Raw genomic sequence first — 20,658 nt, 5'->3', positions numbered from 1 at the left:
AAAAAAAGCACAGAATTCTAATGAACTCTAATCCACAACCAAAGACGATGACAAATTATTCTACACAAGGTCTGCAATGTTAACTAACCTCTATTAACCAATCCAGTAAAATTGCTCTCATTTTTGGTTGCAAGGATGGGTGAAAAGAGAGCACATTTTTATTATGAGTATATTTAATTTCCTTCTTCAGCATATTCGACCACACATCTTCAGAGTTTCCCCACCTGTAAACAAAATAATTCAAGTTAGGAAAGGACCAAAGTCATTACTATTGTTTTGAGAAGTTGATTGTTTCCACAAATTTATTTTGGATGTATTCAGACACCCCAATTTTTCCTCTACATCTTACACTAACTCCTAACAAGGATTCTGAAAGTATCCAAACAGTTTTGCAATTCTATAACTTCATGTCCATGTCACCCACATTCAAGTTGGTCCCAATTTTAGAAACATTTTATTATTCAAATCTTAACATTTCTCATTTCCACTTAAACAAGAAAGTCTGCCAATGCTGGAGAGACTCCACAGGTCACAGTATCATCCATATTTCTGATGAAGGGCTCAAGTGCAAAAGGTTAATTATCCTTTCCTTCCTAGGGATGCTGCATGACCTGCAGACTTTCTCTGGGATATTTCTGCATTGTATTTCTCATTTCCAAGCTTATTGATTTAATAGCACTTGCTTCATTAGTTGATTTAACCCATTTGAATTTATTGGCTCTAGGTTTTAAGAGATGCATGTTTAACTCCTGATTCTAAAATAGAACACAAAGTTCTCATCAGGACAACCATTTAATGAAAATTTATGGTCTTTAGATTTGAATGAGGAAATTTCCTCCACATTCATTGTGTTACTGTATACAACTGAACTGCCCCAAAATATAGTGTGGATGTTCCCATACTCAAAACAATCAATCATCATTATATATTTTAAAATGTTTACATCTTAAATTAAAACCAAATTGAGGCCTTTATTAATATTAATACGATGGGCTTCAGTTCCAGGACTCGCCTTGTAAGTAGAAATTATGCAAGTCAGGGTCTACCTGTACAGGTAGTCTCCTATCTTGTCCCTACCGGGAGGCCAATGTCCCCGTTACTGCCGCAAGGCCGAGGGGGCGCCGGCGTCACCTCAGAACCTACATTGTGATTTGGAACACATGCGCACATTGCTGTCCCACTCCCTCCTAGTTCAATCTCTCTCCCTCCCCAGCAACAGCATTCTGCACATGCATTCCAAGTCACACTTTGGGTCCGTCAAAGCACGTTTCCTTGATGTCACCACTAGAGGAACACTGAAATGATGACATTTAGGTGGAAGTTGGAGGTGGAGGGAAGCGACCCGAGTGCATTGATTGGACATAAGCATCAACTTCAGAGAAGGAAAAGCAACCACGTTGATACAGATACAGCTTCTGATCATCAAAACTTTGAAATATTGTAAGTCGGGGGTCTATCTTTATGTTAAGACCTTGAACATATCTACAAATTGCTGATGTGCCAGAAAGGATGACTTTAAAAATAGGAATGCAAGTCATACTTAATGAAGGTACACGATTTCATCTGATTTAGTTGACCTTGCAGTAGTTATAGTAGTGACTTGTTAACCCAACAAAAATAAACATGGATGCTCAAAACTGCATTCAGCTAAAGGCATACAAACTGTAAAACAAATTTGTCAGACAAGCAAATTTAGAAAGTCATGGTGTTAAAATACCTACCCCCCCCTCCCCCCCCCCCACAAACGTCACAAGTCAACAAAAGATCCTCAAGCCAGAGCAGAATTGCTGGTTCAACTGCCAGTCAGCAACTTATAATAATTAACAACTTGGGCGTGGAGATCTTTTGCAGCTGAGGATGTGTGAATTGCAGGGACTCGGTAGGTGTGGAAGTAGAATTTCAGCTGATGAATGTCCCGAGATACACATTTGATGTGGCCATTGGGCTTTACCAATAAAATACTCTACAAACATGCCACAACTTGCGGCAGGGCGAGGGGGAAGAAAAAAAACCCCTAAATTGCTAAACCGCCTTCTGATCTGAATGTTTTCATTCCAGCACATTAATTCAGGTGATCAAGGAGGTCACAATGGCGCCCTATTGGCAGAGCCAGCCAATCTTTTCATTGAGCAAGTGCTTTTCCTGCCTCCACTGATGCTCCAACTCCCCAGCCACATGAGACAAGCAGATACATTCCAATGCTGCATCAGACCTCACGCAGCAAGGTACTTACGCAAGAGGTGGAAGCGGTGATTTGTTCAGAAATAGATTTTTAAACCTATACTGTGCGAACCTGGGGAAGTCGCCGGTGGCATCATTCTCCTTGTGGGGTGTCGGGATGAGGTTGCAAGGGCCAACTCCTGCGGGTGCAATGGGCGCCCAACAATTCTGTGGAAGCAACAGATAGAATCATTCAATGAAGAGCCCCCACCAAATGCTCGAATCCCAAAGCTGCTCCCTCTGCAGGTCGCAGCGACCCTCGCTTATCAATTCACAGCAATGTTCGCCTCGATCCTGGAATTATTTCAATTCCATGTTGAAAAATTAAACAGCAAGCAGTCAACATTGCAAACTTCACTGCCCTGCACCATTCGAAATCAATCTTCTGGGCTCTCCCCAAAAACATTCAACCTGAAGCAGATGGAAAGGAATGGGTAATAGTCAAGAAAGCAGGGGAAGGCCCCAAATTCCAGCGTTGAGAAGGGACTCCACTCACCGAACTCACTCCATTCAGCCAGAGTTCCACCTCTTGCCTTTTCGCGCCCCCCCCTCCCTCTGAACGTTTGCGAGGGAAATCTTCCCGCGTTTCTTCATTTCCGTCTTAATTTTAGTAAATTTAGACCCCTGAATTCATAAAATCTCACATCTCCTCCCCCCCACCCCCGAGAATTTTATCATTTTGCAACCAGGAGAGCAAGTCGCGGGGGGGGGGAAAGAAAAAGACGTGGCAACACTCGGGTCGGTTTCCAATTCCGTGCCCGAAATTAAAACCCGAGCCTCCCTGGTCATTTTCTTCCCAAGCACGTCCGGGACGATATGCAACACGAGTGAGCCTGCACCCAACCACCAGGGTCTTGGCGACTGAGAGAGAGGTCTCCCGCCAGCGAGGAAAGTACACAAAGACTGCAGACTGCAATTTGCAGCTGACTTATTTTTTTTAATATATAAAATTGATTGGCTGCTTGACAAATTTCATTTTAAACTTAAGTGAAATTGTTTCAAAAAAAAACCCCCCCAGAATTCATGCAAGGCGGGCGCGCCACGAACAAGCACCTCCCATTCACCAAAAAAAAAGCCGGAACCGGCTGCGCGCAAACTCCCCGTCCCAGTCCACACAAACCCGCACTGGAGCGTTTCCCCAGGTCACAGCGTTGAAGACCAACAAAAATAACATTCCAAACATGAATGCTCCCATGAAGTCCACCTCGCAAGCACAGCCCCCGTTTTTCGGTAACTGGTAGTGAGCTGGATGGCTACAATTCCCTTCAGCATTCAAGTCCCTAATGGACAAGAGAAAGGGCGCCTAATGCTATCAAAATGACTGTCACCCCCCCCCCACCCCCCAATCCAATGGAAATCATCCTACTTCGCCCATTCATTGACCATGAATGATCTGATATTTCGAATTCCCAGGAAGATACTGATGAATCCTGTACCTGTATCTGGAACTGTCGCCTTCTCTTGCTAATTTCGGTTTCGAGGCAAAGTTGCCGACGTTCCTAAAATGAAAGCATTTGTTACTGTCATCGCCAGTTGCAGAAGAACTTTAACCCCCCCCCGCAAAAAAAATGAGCAACCCACTCACTTCAACTTTCCTCTTTGACTGGACACGGTCGTCCTTCTGTTCTTCCACCTTGGCTTGCCTAGCTTGCAATCGATCACTATTTTAAAGGCATACAAAATGAGTCTTAGGATAACATCCACTTCTATTTGTCCCCTGTAGAGCTCGTCGAAAGAACCAAAGACTTGTTGATCCAAACCAAGGCTTTTACATCTGTAGTATCACATCCCCACAAATGCATGAATATTAAAAGCATAGAAAGAGTTCTCACCTACGCCTCGACATCCTCTTCCCAGATGCAAATCCTACAAAAATAGGAGTTGTAAAATAGGATGTGCACAGCACTGTGATTTTAAGCGATATTAAAAAATACACATGACACGAGGGCAGGTAGCACTGACTACATTAAAAAAATAATTCAAAGGCTTTTTTCTAAAAAACTGCCATTCGCGCATGAGCATGTTAAAAATTAGCATCTCTATTATATCTATAAAAAACCCGCCATCCTGTAGCAACCTTGTTTCTATCGTGTTTGTTATATTTTTCATTAATCACGTTAATAATAAAGTACGAGAAGTATTATTTTTTGCATTTTAAAGTGATTTTATGTCCCACCCGGTTCCGCGCCAATTTACAGAGCGGGTAAAGCCTGGATTGGACACATTCTCATTTCTCCTCTGCCCAGCCGCCAATTCAATAAAGCCCTAATCTTCCACAAAGGAAGCCTTGCAGAACATTACTATCGGAATATTTCACGTCGTCTTTGAAGAATCGTCCCAGAACTTCAGGTTATAGGATAGAAATACACAGATGCCGGTGAGCAGAAGGCATGCAAGTCTGGAAAGAAACCGGCGCTAGTTTTCACTAACATTTTTAAAAATTCTACTATATGCATCAATCCACAAACTTCCTTCCCTCCACATCATTAACGTGGCCGATATTTTAAATCTATTTCACAAATCTGTCGCTTTAACATCACCCATGCAGTGACTCCCCACTCTCCTTACCCCCAGTTGCTGCTCTGCTCAGAAATATCTCAGCAGACGCCGGCGCCAATCGTTTTAACAAGGGAACAAATCAAATGCGCATGTGTCACCCAGGTGAAGGAAATACATTTTTCACCAACTCTGCTATTTCTGAATACAACTAAATCAAAATAGCTTTATTAATCCAAAACGCGGTTCCCTTGAGCAAATTATATTTTTGAAAGGTTTTAATTTGGACAAATTGCATCTTTTTTTTGAAATAAAGGCCACCCACTCCTGCAAGTCCCGCCCTCGGGGAGGAGATTTAAAGCCCACCAATAGCTACAACAAACCGTTCGCGCAACGTGATTTGGCTCCAAATGTAAACAGAAATTCAAGCTGATTGTCAGAAGTTGCAGTTAATCTGCGCATTATGGTTTAACATTGTATGGAGCTAGTCATTGGTCCGCTAAAATAGTTTTTAAATATCTATGTTCTTTTTCAGCGGGTATTTAGTCTGATCTTATCAGGGAAGCCTTTCAACTTGGAACATCCAATGGTTAAAGTGCAGACTTCGGAATGGTCCTATTTTCTTTCCTATGAAAGGGACATGTTAAGATCTCGGCCTTTTGTAAGATCGAGTGCAGTTCATCCACTGTGCGAAGCTGTAGGATACTTTGGGAGGACCATTGGAGTGGAAGAGATCTTCTGGGGTGAGCTGACCTGCTCGTGCAGGGGTGGACCCACACTGATTTAGGGGAGGCCATCTCCACCAGTCTCAGGAGGATGGCCACATCATCCAATTCCTCAGGAGGGTAATGAATCCGTAAGACCGGCAGGATGGCAGTGAGCGAAGGAAACCCGTTTTCCCGGGACCTCTTCAGCGGGATGGTGTTGATGGAATGCTGCAAATTTGAGGCGAAGGACACGTATTGCCTCCAGAACGTTGCGGATAATAGTCACTTCGAGTCATCTCCAGGAGAAAGAGAATATGGCTCCACTCTCATTATTCAAGGCTCAGCCACTCTTCACCCAATTCAGAAGGATGAGTGATAATGGTGCACATATTCAACCCATATGTGCCAGTGATGGACATACTCACCTTCCTAGGCCATTATGTAGAGAGGCCTGGGACCTGCATGGACATCAAAGATGCCTTTGGAATCTGGATCAGAAAATAGCAAGTGAATATGAAGCTGAGAGAAGACAGCAAAAGGGACCATCATCCACCTCCCCCCCCCCCCCCCCCCCGCCGCCCCATCCCCTTTATAGTGTCATCATTGGAGAGAACCATAGGTACTTTGTCTATGCTGGACAACCCAGGGTGTGCCAGCACCTCAACAAACCAGGCCATGTGGCAGCAGTCATTTATAAGGCTACCAGATCAAGGACTGTGCAGAAAACAACACGTGGAGAAGCCACCTCCACAGAGCCTGCTCAAAGCACGTCACCACCTAGGCACAGGGGAAACCGACAACATCACCACCCCCTCCTCCTTGACTGTGACAGAATCTCTGGTAGTCACCGAGTCCAGGGGGCAACACTGAAACCCCAGCCACAAGGCTAGAGGCCCATCCAGAGGGGGCAGAGTTGATAAAGGAAGGTGAGGCAGAGGAAAAGTGGCTAATGGTCAAGAAACAAGAAATCCCAGAGTCCCACATTAAAAAAAACTGGCAACCAAAACTGCAAACAGTGTGAAGAAATGGATCAAGGCTCAAACAGAAGCCAGTATGATTGCCCAATGGAGGCAGAGGAAGTGCTAAGAGGGGAAAGAAAGGAGGACAACAGGTTATGAGTCAGCCCAATTGAGGGATGTAAAGCTGTGATCCCCAGGTTGGTGAGATCTGGAGCTGCATAAAGGTCATCATCCTCCCAGCTCCATGAGTGTGAGAGCAGTACAAAGACCAGCACCACCCAGATCCATGAAACTTGGAACTGCGTGGAGGCCATCAACCATTTTCCCCAGCTTCATGAGAGTGGGAGCAGTGCAGAGATCGTCTTCCTCCAGCTCCAGTGTCTGGGCTGTTGTTCTCCAGCTCCAGAAGACCAAAAGCAGTGCAGAGGCTGTTGTTATCCTAGTTCAGGGAGACTAGAAGCAGGGCAGAAGCTGTAATTTCAACACTGCCCCCCCACCCCCTTCCCAGCTCTGAGAGAATGAGAATACAAACCAGCCAGGAGATGGAGAGAGAGAGCCACCCCCACCCAGCAACACCATCAACTTCACCTGAAGAGATCCCACTGCCAGAGGAAGATCACCTCCTGTACCTGAGCCCATAAACAGTGCATCAGTTCACCAAAGCAGTGTGCATGAGGGCTTAGGCCGATTGACAATGAACTGTAAGGATTGCAAACTGGAGTCTCCAATATACCACAATGGAGAAAAGTGCTGTGTCAAATGTACTATGCAATGTGTAAATGCCTTGCAATATCTTGCCAAAGTCAAGAAAGGTGTGATGTTTATACCTGCCACACCTCAGAAACTATCAGAGGTGTTCGTGTTGATGGCCTTGTGGATTGTCTGTATAATCAAGAGAATGATTGTCACATCTCCATTTTGGGTATCCAGCTACAGTAAGGCAACTTTGTAATCACCGAGGTTAAGGAGGTGGTTGCATTGCTCTCCTAGAAATAGAAGCAGGAGTAGACCACCTGGCCTGTCAAACCTCTCCGCTATTCAATGAAATCATGGCTGATCTGCTGCTAGGCTTATTGCGACCTGTCTGTCTTTTCCCCATATCCCTTAATTCCCTTACAATGTAGAAATCTATGAATCCTTGTCTTAAAAATATTTACGGAGGTCACCTCCATTGCTTCAATGGGCACCAAATTCACCACCCTCTGGGAAAAGCAGTTCTTCATCATCTCTGTCCGAAATTGACTACCCTGAATCTTGAGCCTATGACCCTAGCTCCTGTCTCCCCTACCAATGGAAACAACTTAACTGCCTCAAACTTATCTCTGCCTTCCATAACTTTATTTCGATAAGATCCCCTCCCATTCTTCAAATTCCAGCGAGTACAGTCCCAGATGACCCAATCTCTCCTCATAGGCCAACCCCTTCATTCCTGAAATCAACCTGGTGACCCTCTGCACCACCTTCAAAACCAGTATAGGTATACCCCGCTTTACAGAACTAGAGCATTCCTATGAAACCTTTCGTAAGCCGAAATGGTGGAAAGCAAAGATCCATTCACTACTATTGAAGGCTATTTTGTAAAAGCGAAAATACATTCAAATTTCCTTCAAATAGTTTCTTCGTAAAACAGGGTATACCTGTACATCCTTTCTCAAGTAAGGAGGCCAGAACTACTTGCGAACCAACCTTTTGGGAGTGCTTGTGCATGAATCACAAGTCCTTCTGCATGTTAGCATGCTGCAATCACTTGCTATTTAAATAATATTCTTATCTTTCAAAGTGGATACCTCACATTCGTCAACATTGTACTCCATCTGCCAGTCCTTGCCCACACACTTAACCTATCTCTCTGCAGACTCTCTACTTCCTCTGCACAATTTGCTTTTTCACTCAATTTAGTGTCATCAACAAACTTAAGATACATTACATTACACTCTGTACCCCTTCCAGATCATGTGAACAGTTGCAGGACCAGCAACAACGCCGGCAGCTCCCCCTCAGCAGAAAAACACCCCCCGGCACCCCAACTCTGCTTTCTATTGGTAAACTAATCCTCTATCCATGCAAGTACATCACCCCCAATTCCATGAATCCTCATCTTCTGTACAAGTCTTATGTAGCAACTTATCAAACACCTGAAACTCCACTTGCTCCCCTCTATCTGTCGCACTCATTATATCCTCAAAGAGGTTCAGTAAATTTGTCAAACAGGACCTGCCTTTGTTGAATCCATGTTGTGTCTGCCTGATGGATCCATTTCACTCCAGATGCCTCACTATTTCTTCTTTAATAATAGCTTCAAGCATTTTTCCAACTACAGATGTTAAACAAAGTGGCCTATAGTTCCCTGCCTTTTGCCCGAATCCTTTTTTGAATAGTGGCATTACATTCAGTGTCTACTAATCCACCGGGACCTGCCCAGAGTCCAGAGAGTTTTGGTAAATTATCATCAAAGCATTAACAATAACTTCAGCCATTTCTTTCAGTACCTGGGATGCATTCCATCAGGACCAGAGGATTTACCTTATCTTCAGACCTTCAAGTTTTCTGAGTACAACCTCTATAGTGATAACTATTACATCCAAGTCCTCACCTCTCAACCCATCCATAAAATCTGTCTTTTGCATGTTCAAAATGGCACATTCAACTGTGAATACTGACACAAAATTTTCATTTAAAACCTCAGCTATTTCCTCATGACCCAATATCAATTCTCCCTTCTCATCTTCCAAGGGTCCAACTTTCACTTTAGCCACACTTTTGCACTTCATAAAAAAAACTTTACTGTAGGTTTTTATACTTTGTGTTAATCTTTTCTCATAGTCTACCTTCTCTTTATTGCTTCTATGTTGATTCTTAAAGGTTTCCCATCTTCTGGTTTCCTACTGCTCTTGGCAACTTTGAACGCACGAGCTTTTAGTTTGATGGCTTCCTTGATCTCCTTAGTTATTCAAAGCTAGCTGCCTCCACCCAAACTGTCCTTGATTTTAATTGGAATATGCTTTTGATGAACATTGTGAAAAATCTCTTTGAATGTTCTCCACTGTTCATCCATACAGCCTGTGTTCTTAGTCTACCCTACCCTTCTCCCTTTGTAATTTCCCTTGTTTAGGCATAACACACTTGTTTTAGACCAAATTATTTTACCCTCCATTTGAATGATAAACCCAGTCATATTGTGATCACTCTTTCCATGAGGATTCCTAACTACAAGATTACTGGTCTCATTGCACAAGACCAGATCCAAGATAGCATGTTCCTTTGAAGGTTCAGCAACATGCTGTTCAAGAAAGCCATCCCATATGCATTCTATTAAGTCCTCAACCAGCTTGATCACCTAGTCTATATGCATGTTAAAGTCCCCCATGGTAACTGCTGTTCTATCCTTACACATCTCCAATATTGGGTGGCCTATAGATAAGTCCCACTGGTGATTTTTTTTCCCTTTATTATTCCTAATCTCTACCCAAATGGATTCAACATTTTGCTCACTAGATCTTACATCAACTCTCACTATTGCCTTGATTTCATCCTTAACTAAGAGCACTACACCAAAAACTTGGTATATATTGTTACTAACATGGTTCGCAATGAAGTCCTGATTCAGAGTCATAACCAAAAATGTCAATGATCCCTTTGACTCCAAACATGCTGCATAACCTGCAGAGAGAGTTCTTCTGACAACTTTTTTTATGCCACTGACATATACCTTTCACTGTGATTAAAAGTAACTTTTTCAAGGGAGGGGAAATGGTATAAAAAGTTACTTTTTCAAGGGAGGGGAAATGGTATAAAAAGTTACTTTTTCAAGGGAGGGGAAATGGTATAAAAAGTTACTTTTTCAAGGGAGGGGAAATGGTATAAAAAGTTACTTTTTCAAGGGAGGGGAAATGGTATAAAAAGTTACTTTTTCAAGGGAGGGGAAATGGTATAAAAAGTTACTTTTTCAAGGGAGGGGAAATGGTATAAAAAGTTACTTTTTCAAGGGAGGGGAAATGGTATAAAAAGTTACTTTTTCAAGGGAGGGGAAATGGTATAAAAAGTTACTTTTTCAAGGGAGGGGAAATGGTATAAAAAGTTACTTTTTCAAGGGAGGGGAAATGGTAATAAAAAGTTACATTTTCAAGGGAGGGGAAATGGTATAAAAAGTTACTTTTTCAAGGGAGGGAAAATGGTAATAAAAAGTTACTTTTTCAAGGGAGGGGAAATGGTATAAAAAGTTACTTTTTCAAGGGAATGAAAATGGTAATAAAAATTTACTTTTTCAAGGGAGGGAAAATGGCATAGAAAGTTACTTTTTCAAGGGAGGGGAAATGGTATAAAAGGTTACTTTTTCAAGGGAAGGCAAATGGTATAAAAAGTTACTTTTTCAAGGGAGGGGAAATGGTATAAAAAGTTACTTTTTCAAGGGAGGGGAAATGGTAATAAAAAGTTACATTTTCAAGGGAGGGGAAATGGTATAAAAAGTTACTTTTTCAAGGGAGGGAAAATGGTAATAAAAAGTTACTTTTTCAAGGGAGGGGAAATGGTATAAAAAGTTACTTTTTCAAGGGAATGAAAATGGTAATAAAAATTTACTTTTTCAAGGGAGGGAAAATGGCATAGAAAGTTACTTTTTCAAGGGAGGGGAAATGGTATAAAAGGTTACTTTTTCAAGGGAAGGCAAATGGTATAAAAAGTTACTTTTTCAAGGGAGGGGAAATGGTATAAAAAGTTACTTTTTCAATGGAGGGGAAATGGTATAAAAGGTTACTTTTTCAAGGGAGGGGAAATGGTATAAAAGGTTACTTTTTCAAGGGAGGGGAATGGTATAAAAGGTTACTTTTTCAAGGGTGGGGAAATGGTATAAAAGGTTACTTTTTCAAGGGAGGGGAATGGTATAAAAGGTTACTTTTTCAAGGGAGGGGAATGGTGTATCCCTTATGATTTTTGCCTTTTAAAAATTGTCAAATATTTAACAAAGAACAACATTCCAAAAAAAAACAAATTTTTCTGTTAAATAAGAGACAAATAACTTGGTCTCAGATATAGCCCAAAAAAAAATTCAATATGATAGCCCTAGCAGTAGCAACCTGGAAAATGGAAGAGAACCTAAAAATTCAACAATGGTATATAGAAATGAATAAGTGTATTCCATTAGAAAATATTACATACAACTTAGAAGACAAATATACATTATTCAAACAAATTTGGGAACCATACAGGAAATATGACAGAAAATGATGACTTTGGACCTCCATATCCTAAAATGACAAGAGGATAAACATGATTAGACTTAAATATGTAAAAGTGGACGACCCAACTTTTTGTTTTTTCAGTGTGGATTTTGTTTTCTTGTATTTTGTATGTTTAATATTTATTGGTTTTTGAGGGGGGTGGGAAGGGAGGGGAAGGGGTAAGGGGGAGAAGAAAGGAAAATAAAATTCACTGTGTATATTTAATGAAGAAAATTTGTATATATTGTTCTTGATATGGTTCATAGTGCAATAAATAAAGTTACAAAAATTGTCAACTATTTGTCAAATATTTTTACATTTATTGAAAAATGAAACATTTCCACAGTTAGTACAAGAAATTCGTAAGCAAATATTAGAACTTAAAATAATTCTGAATACATGAAAGTACAGTTAACCATTAAACATTTTGGAAAATAATTTTACATAGCACAAACTGCACTAATCTTTTGCATTTACTAATAAATAGGTTGATCCCTAAATTAGTAAATAAAATTAAATCATTACTGCGACAAGTCTGAGAATGACAATTATTTGGCAAAGTGCTGTATTTACTCAGTAAATTAGATTATGATACCAGTCAATTAAGTAACCAAAGTTAAAACGCCTCTGAGCTTCTCTTTGTCATTATCTGTTCCAACAGAATATAAAACAGTACAAAGTAACTCCACAGTTTTCTGTGCATAGTTGGGTTGATTTCTTATATTTACATCACCTGGCTCTTTCATATTTTCAGATTTTTCATGTGTTATACTTTTGTTTACAGAATCTAAACTGGAAGGCACATGATTAACAATTTGGGGCAGCACAGTTGGCGTAGCAGTTCGTGCAACACCTTTACAGTAATCGGGACCAGGGTTCGAATCCTGACATGTCTGTAAGGAGTTTATACATTCTCCCCATGACTGTGTGGGCTTTCCACGGCTCTGGTTTCCTCCCACCATTCAAAACATACCGGGGGTGTAGGTTAACTGGGTGTAAATTGGGCAGCATGGACTCGTGGGCTGAAATGACCTGTACCATGCTGTGTGACTAAATTAAAATATTTTAAATAGAACTAAATACGAATCCCTGTATACGAGCACATACACTTTGTAACTTACACTTCTACTGTAACATGTACAAGCTTTGTTCAAAAATGTTAAGTTTTTTAACCATTGTTTTAATCACCACCAACATAATCAACTCCTAATCCAAAATATAAAGCTTTCGCATAAACATGAAGTCAGTCAAATGTAATCAATCTAGACAATACAAAATAAAAACAAATTACCATTTAGAATACATGTAAAATCCAATCACACTCAGCCACTATCAGCTTACACACTCAGCCACTATCAGTTTTCCATACAACATAAAACTTGTGCAAGCTTGCACCAAGAACTGCAAGTCGATTCAATTTTTACCACAGTATTGTCAGTGATAAGCATCTAACAAAATAACCAAGCAAAGAAACATATTAACACCAGTGTTAATTTTACAAAATATTTTCAGCAGGTGAACTTGGTTATCAATTTGCAGTTTCTGAGACAATCCAAGAGGCATTAATGAGATTGTAGATTTGCCAGACATCATGGTCCATGAAATTTACCTTTGTTAGAAAAACAGTGATAAAATACTTATTTTAAAAAAAAGAAATCCTGAGGCAGGGTTGGACTATTTACTTCAGCATTTAAAATTACACAACATTCACTGTGACAAAATCTGAAGGTTCGTATAACTGTTCCTACTTGTGAAATTATTTCTTAAGCTGTTACTACAAAGTAAAATCTTGTTGGATAAAAGCAATACAAAGTACAGAATAGCATTCAGATAATTACTTTCTTAAATTGCATGAACTGCAGCAGTTAAAACTGACCCAAAAAATTGAATTGGGAAATTGAGACTGCAATAATCATCTGAAAGAACACTTTTTGAATACCGATGCTTCTCCACTCAAAATTAACTTTTCACAGGAGCATCTTCAGAAAATGGGATAAAAAGAGTTAAATAGAACTATTTTATATTGAGAGAATTCTCTATTCTGCAATAAACATCATAGCGAGCTAAGATAAAAGGTTAAAAAAAAATCCTTCATGTAAATTCACAGCATCGAGGTATCATCCAACACCAAAACATCTCAAAACTACATGTTTAGAAAGAAGGAAATCAATCACTTAGAAAAAGAAGCTTTTGGACATATTTAAATAGCTACCGAGAGAGAAGGCACGTATGCAGCTCCAAACTTTAAACATGTACAAATAACCTGCAGCAATCATAATGCTATCTAACCACCACCTCCAATCCAAAACTGAAATATTACTTAGGTTGGACTTCTTTGTTGTCACACTACAAATATTTAGAAAAATCATACACTGCATTGTCCCTGAGAATCTGTGTTGAGAAATAAATTTAATTACTCTTCACAAACAAATCACAGCCAAAAGAGGCTTTTCATCTCCCAGGCAACATTTCTTAATGATTGTGTTAATATTTTTGTAATACAGCTGAATTTTGCTCACATTTGCACATGAACACATATGCACAGATGAAATGAATGTTCATATGGAAATAATAAACTTGGACAAGCAAAGCCTATTCATAAAAAAAGTCTGCAAGGAGCTTTTCAGATTTCAGAGTAGAAACCCTATCAATAAAAAGGCAAAGGAATTTGGTGATACAGAGTTCAAGACTTTAGAGCACCCAGAAAATAGATTAGAAACCCAAAAATACTTAATTCAATGTGGTTAATGATTCTTAATTTTGTTAAATATAGAGCACTACAAATGTTACCAATGCACTCTAGATTTACAACAGGAACATTACCCAAAACAAAGTACCATGACAATTAATAATTATACTGGCGCTGGCAAGGTTGGTGTAGAACATATCCATTGTGCTTAATTTGTCGAGAGATGCTCTCCCTAGTAAGGTTTTGGCGGCGAATGTTGTTGCGATTTACGAGGTGCTTTGAACCATGCTCCTTTCCACGTTGAACATGGCGAAGCTGATTGGCTTGTTCCACAAAATCGGCATGGGTGGCTATAGTAGCTGCATAGCAGCGAATATGGTGATCTACCCCATTAGGGGTATTAGTTCTAGAATAAAAAACAAACTTGCAATCACTAATGCTATCAAGTTTGCTCAATGTAAACTTTTTAAATTGATTTTGTATAATAACATGGTGAACCCATTACAAGCATTTTCAGGTAACACTTTGAAACAATTATTTACTCATGGTATTGGAAAAGCACAAAATAACCTTTGTAGGTAATATTGATACCAACTTAATAGTTTAGCGCCAATGATACACATTTCCTCCATTTCTTGTACTAATACTGTGTGTGTGTGTGTGTGTGTGTGTGTGTGTGTGTGTGTGTGTGTGTGTGTGTGTGTGTGTGTGTGTGTGTGTGTGTGTGTGTATTTTTATCTATCACACACACATCTCATTATTCATCTTTTTTTTAAATATAACCAGTGAATGGGTAGCATCAAGCATGTGTACTCAATCTCTGACAACAACACTCCCCCTAAACTCATAACTATATAAGTAATTACCATTCCAACTTCATCTTCAAATTTATGGAGATTTGGTCAAGTAACTTTATTTTTCATATCATGCTCGCACTGTAAAGATGGGATAACGTTTCTCCAGGACCATGGAGCAAATTTACATAAATACAAGTTAGAATGGAAGTTAAACACATTGAAATTTTAAAATATTAAGATGTATACAGTAAAAGTCTACAGTATACTATCCATATGTTCTGGGAATTCAGGAGCCTGATGGCTTGGGGGAAAAAAAACACTTGCCCAATTTGGACGTAACGACTCGGGTTCTACAGTACCTCCTAACAGATGGCAGAAGGAAGAACAGTTTACTTGAGGGGTTTGTGGAGTCCTTCACAATGTTTATTGTCTTTCGTCTGCTTTGAGTGTTGTAGATTTATTTCGTGGTAAGAAGAGAACCCCCCAATGATCTTTTCCGTTGACTTCACTATCTTCTGCAGGGTCTTACAGGCAGTGTATCAAAAAGTGATGAGGATTGAATACAAGAAAGAGATTGAAAGTCCATTGGCATTGTGCCAGATAACAGTCTCTCTTTCAATGTCAATAAAACAAAGAGATGATCACCGACTTCAGGAGAGGGGCAAAGTCAACACCCCTGTCTAAAATGATGGCATGATGACAAAAGAGTAGAGTGTAGAAAGCTTCAAATTCTCCAATGACCAAAAGTGGAGCAAACACATTGACCTGACAATCAAGAAAATACACAAAACTTCTACTTCCCCTCCATCAACATCTCCCTCTGCCTAGAAGACTCATCTCACCATGGACATATTCTCTTCTCCTCTTCCCATTGGGGAGAAGACTCGTCTGGTAAAGCATGCACAATGGGCTAAAAGATAGTTTATTTCCCCCAGCTATCAGGTTCCTGAATGAACCCCATAACAGTGCAATCAAGTTGTCCTTGCTTGGTGAAAATTGATCTTCCTCTTTATCCCAATCCTCTTTTCTGTAATTATGCTCTTTGCACAGCTATATAAACTTGAGAGATGTCCTGTTAACCTGCTCTCAAAAGAACATTTTTAACTGTTCTCGATATTTTGTGACAAACAAATGTAATCATCCAGTCCCTTTTAAATTTTAAATTTAGACATACACATGGTAACAGGCCATTTCGGACTACAAGTCCATGCCACCCAATTTACCTACACCCCTGGTACATTTTGAACAGTGGGAGGAAACTGGAGCCCCCGGGGTAAACAAACTCCTTACAGACAGCCTGGTCACTGGCGCAGTAAAGACATTGCACTAAAAGTGCACCAACTGCACCACCCTGGTTTGCTGAGCTTTATAAATCTTTGATTTAGAATATCTGACACTAATATGTAGTTTTATTGCTTTCAGGCAAGCTTGAACAATCACTCTTTTGTTGCTTTCATTTCAGAGAGCCCGGTATAAAAATGGAACATATTCATATTTTGTTTTACTGTACAATGAATAGGTACGATCTGCATTGCACCACCAATGGGGAGTAGTTATAGCTTTCAAACGGGAGATGGGTAACACTGGACAACGCGTTTTCTGATTTTTGCCACCTGAACACTTTTGGGTGTATTTTATGAATTTTGAACTGCTGATCAAGAAAATAACCTTCAAAATTTGCTATCATGTACTGCTTTTTTTAGCTATAACCTATTTTTTGTGATTTCCTGTCATATTTTAAGCACACGAAAAGATGATGTGCAACATGTCATTGAAAATTCACTTTCTGCATTTGCACTTGGACTTCTTCCCTCCTTATCTTGGTACAGTCAGTGACGAACATGGAGAAAGTTTTCACGAGGACACTGTGACCATGGAAAAGTGGAATCGGGTCAACTGGAATCCATCAATGCTGGCCAACTATTGTTGGACATTGACACAAGAGGCATCAGACATTGAGTACAAACAAACATCAGCAGCTAAACCTTAGATTAGTTGAACGAATGCAACATGTCAGCATCATTATGCAATTAAACAGGCTAAATTCAATACAATTTGATGTTCACCCAACTTCTGACGTGATACAGCAAATCTGAAATTATCATTGTGTTCAGCTTGAAGTTGTCTTACATAATCCCCAATTTTTTTTTCAGGAAGCAAACCTTTTGGGGGAAAAAAATGTTGTCCAGTCTAATTAGCCGCAACAAAGTAATTTGCTGGACAATGGGTGGGAATGGGACTTGCTGAAATGTGCTTACACTGAGCCAATGTGGAATCCAAGGCTAAATAACTAAGAATGGCACGGTTGGCGCAGCAGTTTGCGCCACACCTTTACAGCACCAGTGATCAGGACTAGGTTCAAATCCCACACTGTCTGAAAGGAGTTTGCATGTTCTCCCCGTGTCTGCGTGGGTTTTCCCAGAGGGCTTCGGTTTCCTTCCACCACTCAAAACAAATTGGGCGGCATGGGCCGAAATGGCCTGTTACCGTGCTGAATGTCTAAGTTTAAAATGTTAAACTTTTAATTTAAACTCTTTTCCCATTTAACAATCCTTTGGTAGATCTGAGACCCAAAACAGGCATTCCAAGACACATTAAGGAGTTCAGACAAATAACAAGGCCTAATTGAAATATATCGCAGACTATAATTTTTCAATCCTCCCTGGCCACAGCAATGGGATGATGCCTATGAAGTGAATTCAGAAAATTCTAGAAATAGTCAGTGTGTCAGGCAGCATTATTAATAACTAATTTTCAGATCAACGACTTTCATCAGGACTTTAACCAATGAAAATCAAAATAGAAACTGCAGATGTGAAGATCTGACATTAAAAATAACACTGGGAAAAATTCAAGAGGTCAGAAAAAGAGAAACATTTAACATTTCCAGTCCAGAACTTTTTGCCGCAACTCAGAGAGAAAAGGCTAATCAAAGCAGCAGAAAAGCAGCTATTGAGGGTTTCTAATGTCAGTGGGTGGGACAAAAGGATGAATTAATATGGCACTGAAGACAAAATTAAGCTTCTTTGTGTAATGTCTTGCTAATGTATAGTCTGAGTAAAGTTGTGTAGTTCACTATACATTAACAAGCAAGGAGGTGGCAGGCAAAAATAGAGTGTTTTCGTACAAACAGAAATTAAGAGCAAGTTGCCTTACTGGAACTTGTCGAAGAGAAGGAGCCTGTAGTTAAAGGAGGCACACTTCAAAAAGTGGAGGTGGAATCTGGAATGTATTCAGTCTTTTCTGTTTTGGAAGGGATTGCTTGTCAAATGCACAATATGTCAAAACAAATATCCACACAGGTGAATCAAGGATTTATGGAGATGAAAATAAAAATGAATACCCTGTGTGATGAAATGTCAACCGTGAAACAGGAAATGACTGTAGTTAAGAGAGATATTAATAGATGTATAAAATCAGTTGACACTGCAAGATAATTTTAAGAAAATTGAAACAGCCTTTTCTGAGTGTCAAAATCAGGTGGAACGTAATAGAGACAAAATGGAAAAAGTGGAAGGTTCTTTTGTAGATTGAGGGATTCAAAAAAGAGATTTATTGAAGAAGATTGATTCGTTGGAAAATCAAAGCCGAAGGAATGTGAAAATAGTTGGTCTTCCAGAGAACATTGAAATTTCCGATCCTATAAAAAATTTTAAGCATTGGATCCCAGAGGTACTGGGTAAAGAGCTTGTTCCTGAAGGCTTGGAATTGGATCGGGCTCATAGAGCTCTGAGAAGAAAATCACTTCCAGGACAAACACCGAGAGCAGTCTTGGTTCGTTGTTTAAAATACCAAGATAGAGAAATTATTCTACATATGGCGGTACAGAAAGCACGGCACAATCAGTCTCCATTAATGGTTCAAAATAACAGAATGTTTTTTTTAATGCCGATTTGAGCCAAGAGGTTATTAGAAGATGACGAGAATTTAATACGGCCAAAGATGTTTTGTGGCGAAAAGACTACAAGTTTGCTTTTCGTTATCCTGCAATTTTGAAGGTTTTTTATGGAAATTTTCAATCTCAATTTTTTGAGAATGATCATGATGCTTTGGTTTTTGCTAATTTTTTGTCAGAACTGCAAAGAAATAGGCATTCTCCTCCGTTGTCTCCTAAGAGGAGGGTAAATGGAAATGGGTATGGAAAGAATGCAAAGTATGGAAAGAATGAAGAGTTGACACAAAGTCTTCTTGATGTTGAAGATCCAGAGCAGTCATTGGGCATGGAATCAATGGGCTAAATATATGGGCCATATTTTATTGTGTTTAATTAAATAATAAATATGTATCTGGCTGGTGGGGTGGATGACACTGAAAACTTTGACAGTCATCTGCCGCTAGTGGGTTTATCACACCCAGATTTTTAGGGTATTACTACCTTTTGGTGTTTTTTTTTTGTGTGTTTTTCTGTTTTTTTTTAAATTGAGGATTTTTTTGAAGAATTATAGATGGGAGCATTATTTTATAGTGTGTAAATATATTAGTAATTAAAAAGGATGTCTAAATTGAATTTTGCTACTTTTAATGTTCAGGGATTAAATAATCCAATTAGGAGAAAGAGAATATTGGTTTATATAAAAAGAATGAAAAGTAACAACAAGGTCAGAGTGGGAGTAGCATGGTGAATTAAAATGGCAGGTAATGGAGTGTTCAGAGTGAGCAAGAAAACATTCTGCAAAGGAATATTAGCTCTGTTTATCTCTCCACAAACGCTGTCCACCCCACAGGGTACCATCATACATGTGGAAACCGTGTGCCTCCAAATATCGTCATGTTGCATGAAGTGTAAACCAGAAGCAGGCCAAGGCCAACAAATACAGTAAAACTTTGCTAGAACGCGGTAGTTGGGGTCCAAGATTTCATACCATGTTACAGCCGAGTCGCGGAACAGATGCATATATGTCAGTGCCGACCGATAATCAAACCCAAATATTACCAGTTTTCGAATGATCCACTATCTATAACTAAAAATTTCAATGAATGAAAGAAAGCAAGCACATTCTTTTAATATTGGAATTCTGAATTTTAATCAACTTATTTGCAAAGTTTGGGGTCCACAGACACCCGTGCTATAAGCGATTCCATGGATTAACGAATCGCATTCTAATGAGGTTTCATTGTATTTCTAGGGATTAAAACAGCAAAATTTGGTATAGCAAGGTACATGAGCATCTTTCAAATAGGTAGAAATAGAATGATTCAGGAACACAAAAAGAAATTAAATCTTAATGATAACGAGGGTGTCAATGCTCATATGTGCCAAACATTTTACTTGCTGCAGCCAAACAGGTACTTTGTAAAGAAACAATAGTATATATTAAATTTAAAAGATATAAATAAGATATAGATAATAAATATTCAGTTACACCTATACAAGTAAAAGAGTGCTGTAAAAGTAATGCAACTTTTTTTTTAAATGGTGGAGTAGTTTATGATTACCATACTAAGAGGAGGTTCAAGAGATTGTGACCAGGGTGATGGTCCTTTGTGATCTTGGCAATGCTCATACAAGTGTGTTCAACTGTTGGGCAGTCAGAGACTATGATGGATTTAGCTATGTTTGCTACTTTCTGCATT

At 39.5% G+C, this 20,658-nt stretch overlaps 1 protein-coding gene across 6 annotated transcripts in view; it reads right to left on the bottom strand.

The window, feature by feature from the left end:
• Positions 1–20,658, bottom strand: part of ccne2 (cyclin E2) — a 67,501-nt gene that overhangs the window by 27,612 nt on the left and 19,231 nt on the right. For 3 of the 6 annotated variants that reach the window (XM_069921829.1, XM_069921833.1, XM_069921834.1), the window contains exons 2-6: positions 4,053–4,086; positions 3,806–3,881; positions 3,657–3,719; positions 2,234–2,388; positions 89–224 (exon numbers count right to left, since the gene is read on the bottom strand). In XM_069921829.1, the coding sequence (XP_069777930.1) occupies positions 89–224; positions 2,234–2,388; positions 3,657–3,719; positions 3,806–3,881; positions 4,053–4,086 (464 nt within the window). Of the gene's footprint in view, positions 1–88; positions 225–2,233; positions 2,389–3,656; positions 3,720–3,805; positions 3,882–4,052; positions 4,087–14,421; positions 14,591–20,658 lie in introns of those variants that run through there. The other 3 variants (XM_069921831.1, XM_069921832.1, XM_069921830.1) reach the window with 3 other exon arrangements.

The sequence above is a fragment of the Narcine bancroftii genome, chromosome 2 (genome assembly GCF_036971445.1).
Source record: "Narcine bancroftii isolate sNarBan1 chromosome 2, sNarBan1.hap1, whole genome shotgun sequence".
In the NCBI taxonomy this organism is placed as follows: Eukaryota; Metazoa; Chordata; class Chondrichthyes; order Torpediniformes; family Narcinidae; genus Narcine; species Narcine bancroftii.
Note: the sequence above shows the minus strand (reverse complement) of the source record. Positions and strands in the feature narration are given on the sequence as shown.